Source organism: Adiantum capillus-veneris, chromosome 10, assembly GCF_014529385.1.
Source record: "Adiantum capillus-veneris isolate H3 chromosome 10, ASM1452938v2, whole genome shotgun sequence".
In the NCBI taxonomy this organism is placed as follows: domain Eukaryota; kingdom Viridiplantae; phylum Streptophyta; class Polypodiopsida; order Polypodiales; family Pteridaceae; genus Adiantum; species Adiantum capillus-veneris.
The window spans coordinates 117,248,527-117,249,688 of NC_140940.1; the positions used below are offsets into that span (position 1 = coordinate 117,248,527).

The window sequence follows — 1,162 nt, forward strand, 5'->3', positions numbered from 1 at the left end:
TTGAAAAGTGCAGATCTTCAATACTTGTCCCCACTCTCTCTCTAAGACACCCTGACATCTCTCTCTCTCTCTCTCTCTCTCTCTCTCTCTCTCTCTCTCTCTCTCTCTCTCTCTCTCTCTCTCTCTCTCTCTCTACCTCACACACACACACACACACACACACACATGCTAGGGCACCTTTTTGTAGAGTAGTCTACTAAACATCATTTTAACTGTGTAATGTCTCCTTCTAGATTTGCAACCTATTCCTCCATAGCTACAACATCTCCTTCTACATCTGCAACCTCTTTCTCCATAGCTACAACATCTCCATCTAGATTTTCACCCTCTGTCTCCATATTTCCAACATCTCCTTTCAAATCTGCAACCTCTTTTTCCATAGCTCCAACATCTCCTTTGAGATCTGCAACCCCTTCCTCCACAGCTCCAACATCTTCTCCTAGATCTGCGACCTCTTTCTCCATAGCTCCAACATCTCCTTTAAGATCTGCAACCCCTTCCTCCATAGCTCCAACATCTTCTTCTAGATCTGCAACCTCTATCTCCATAGCTCCAACATCTCCTTTGAGATATGCAACCCCTTCCTCCATAGCTCCAACATCTTCTTCTAGATGTGAAACCTTTTTCTCCATAGATCCAATATCTCCCTCATTCATCAAGGTTCCCTATCCCACTTTCACTCTCTTCCCAAGCTTGGATATCTCTTTCAAGTTCCTGCACCACCAGATTTCCTTCTCTAGCTCCCTATCCCTTTTGAGATCTCTTTCCATAGTTTTTGCAGCGTTTGTGTGTGTGTGTGTGTGTGTGTGTGTGTGTGTGTGTGTGTGTGTGTGAACTAGTCACCAAAGGAGTGTACTTGGTCATAGCTACCAAAGGATTACAATGGAGTAGAGACCTATTGTACATGGTGCCAATGCAGTGAAATGCAAGGGCTGTATGCAAGGCTTATCAAGGGTCACACACTTTCAATGTTGGCAAAGGATCCTTAGGTAAGTGCTTGTTCCTGCAAAGCATGTGTGGTTAGTGTATTTTTAGAATGAATGGCTTATTAAAGATTCTTTTTAAAATTAGAAGTATTCTTTATTAATCGTCTCTTCTTTAGCAGATTTTATATATTCAACATTGGAAACTAGTACTAGTGCCTCCAAAACAGTCATTTGTA

The 1,162-nt window shown here is 42.2% G+C and overlaps 1 protein-coding gene across 1 annotated transcript; it reads right to left on the reverse strand.

Annotated features, from left to right (window-relative positions):
- Nucleotides 1-242: 242 nt before the first annotated feature.
- Nucleotides 243-632, reverse strand: LOC147449510 (uncharacterized). Its single transcript, XM_086522628.1, has one exon. The coding sequence runs from the start codon at nt 630-632 to the stop codon at nt 243-245; it is 390 nt and encodes a 129-aa protein (XP_086378754.1).
- Nucleotides 633-1,162: the final 530 nt, after the last annotated feature.

Bases quoted from the DNA above. Each gene is read 5' to 3' on its own strand.
- LOC147449510 (XM_086522628.1), bottom strand. From the start codon at position 632: ATGGAGAAAAAGGTTTCACATCTAGAAGAAGATGTTGGAGCTATGGAG.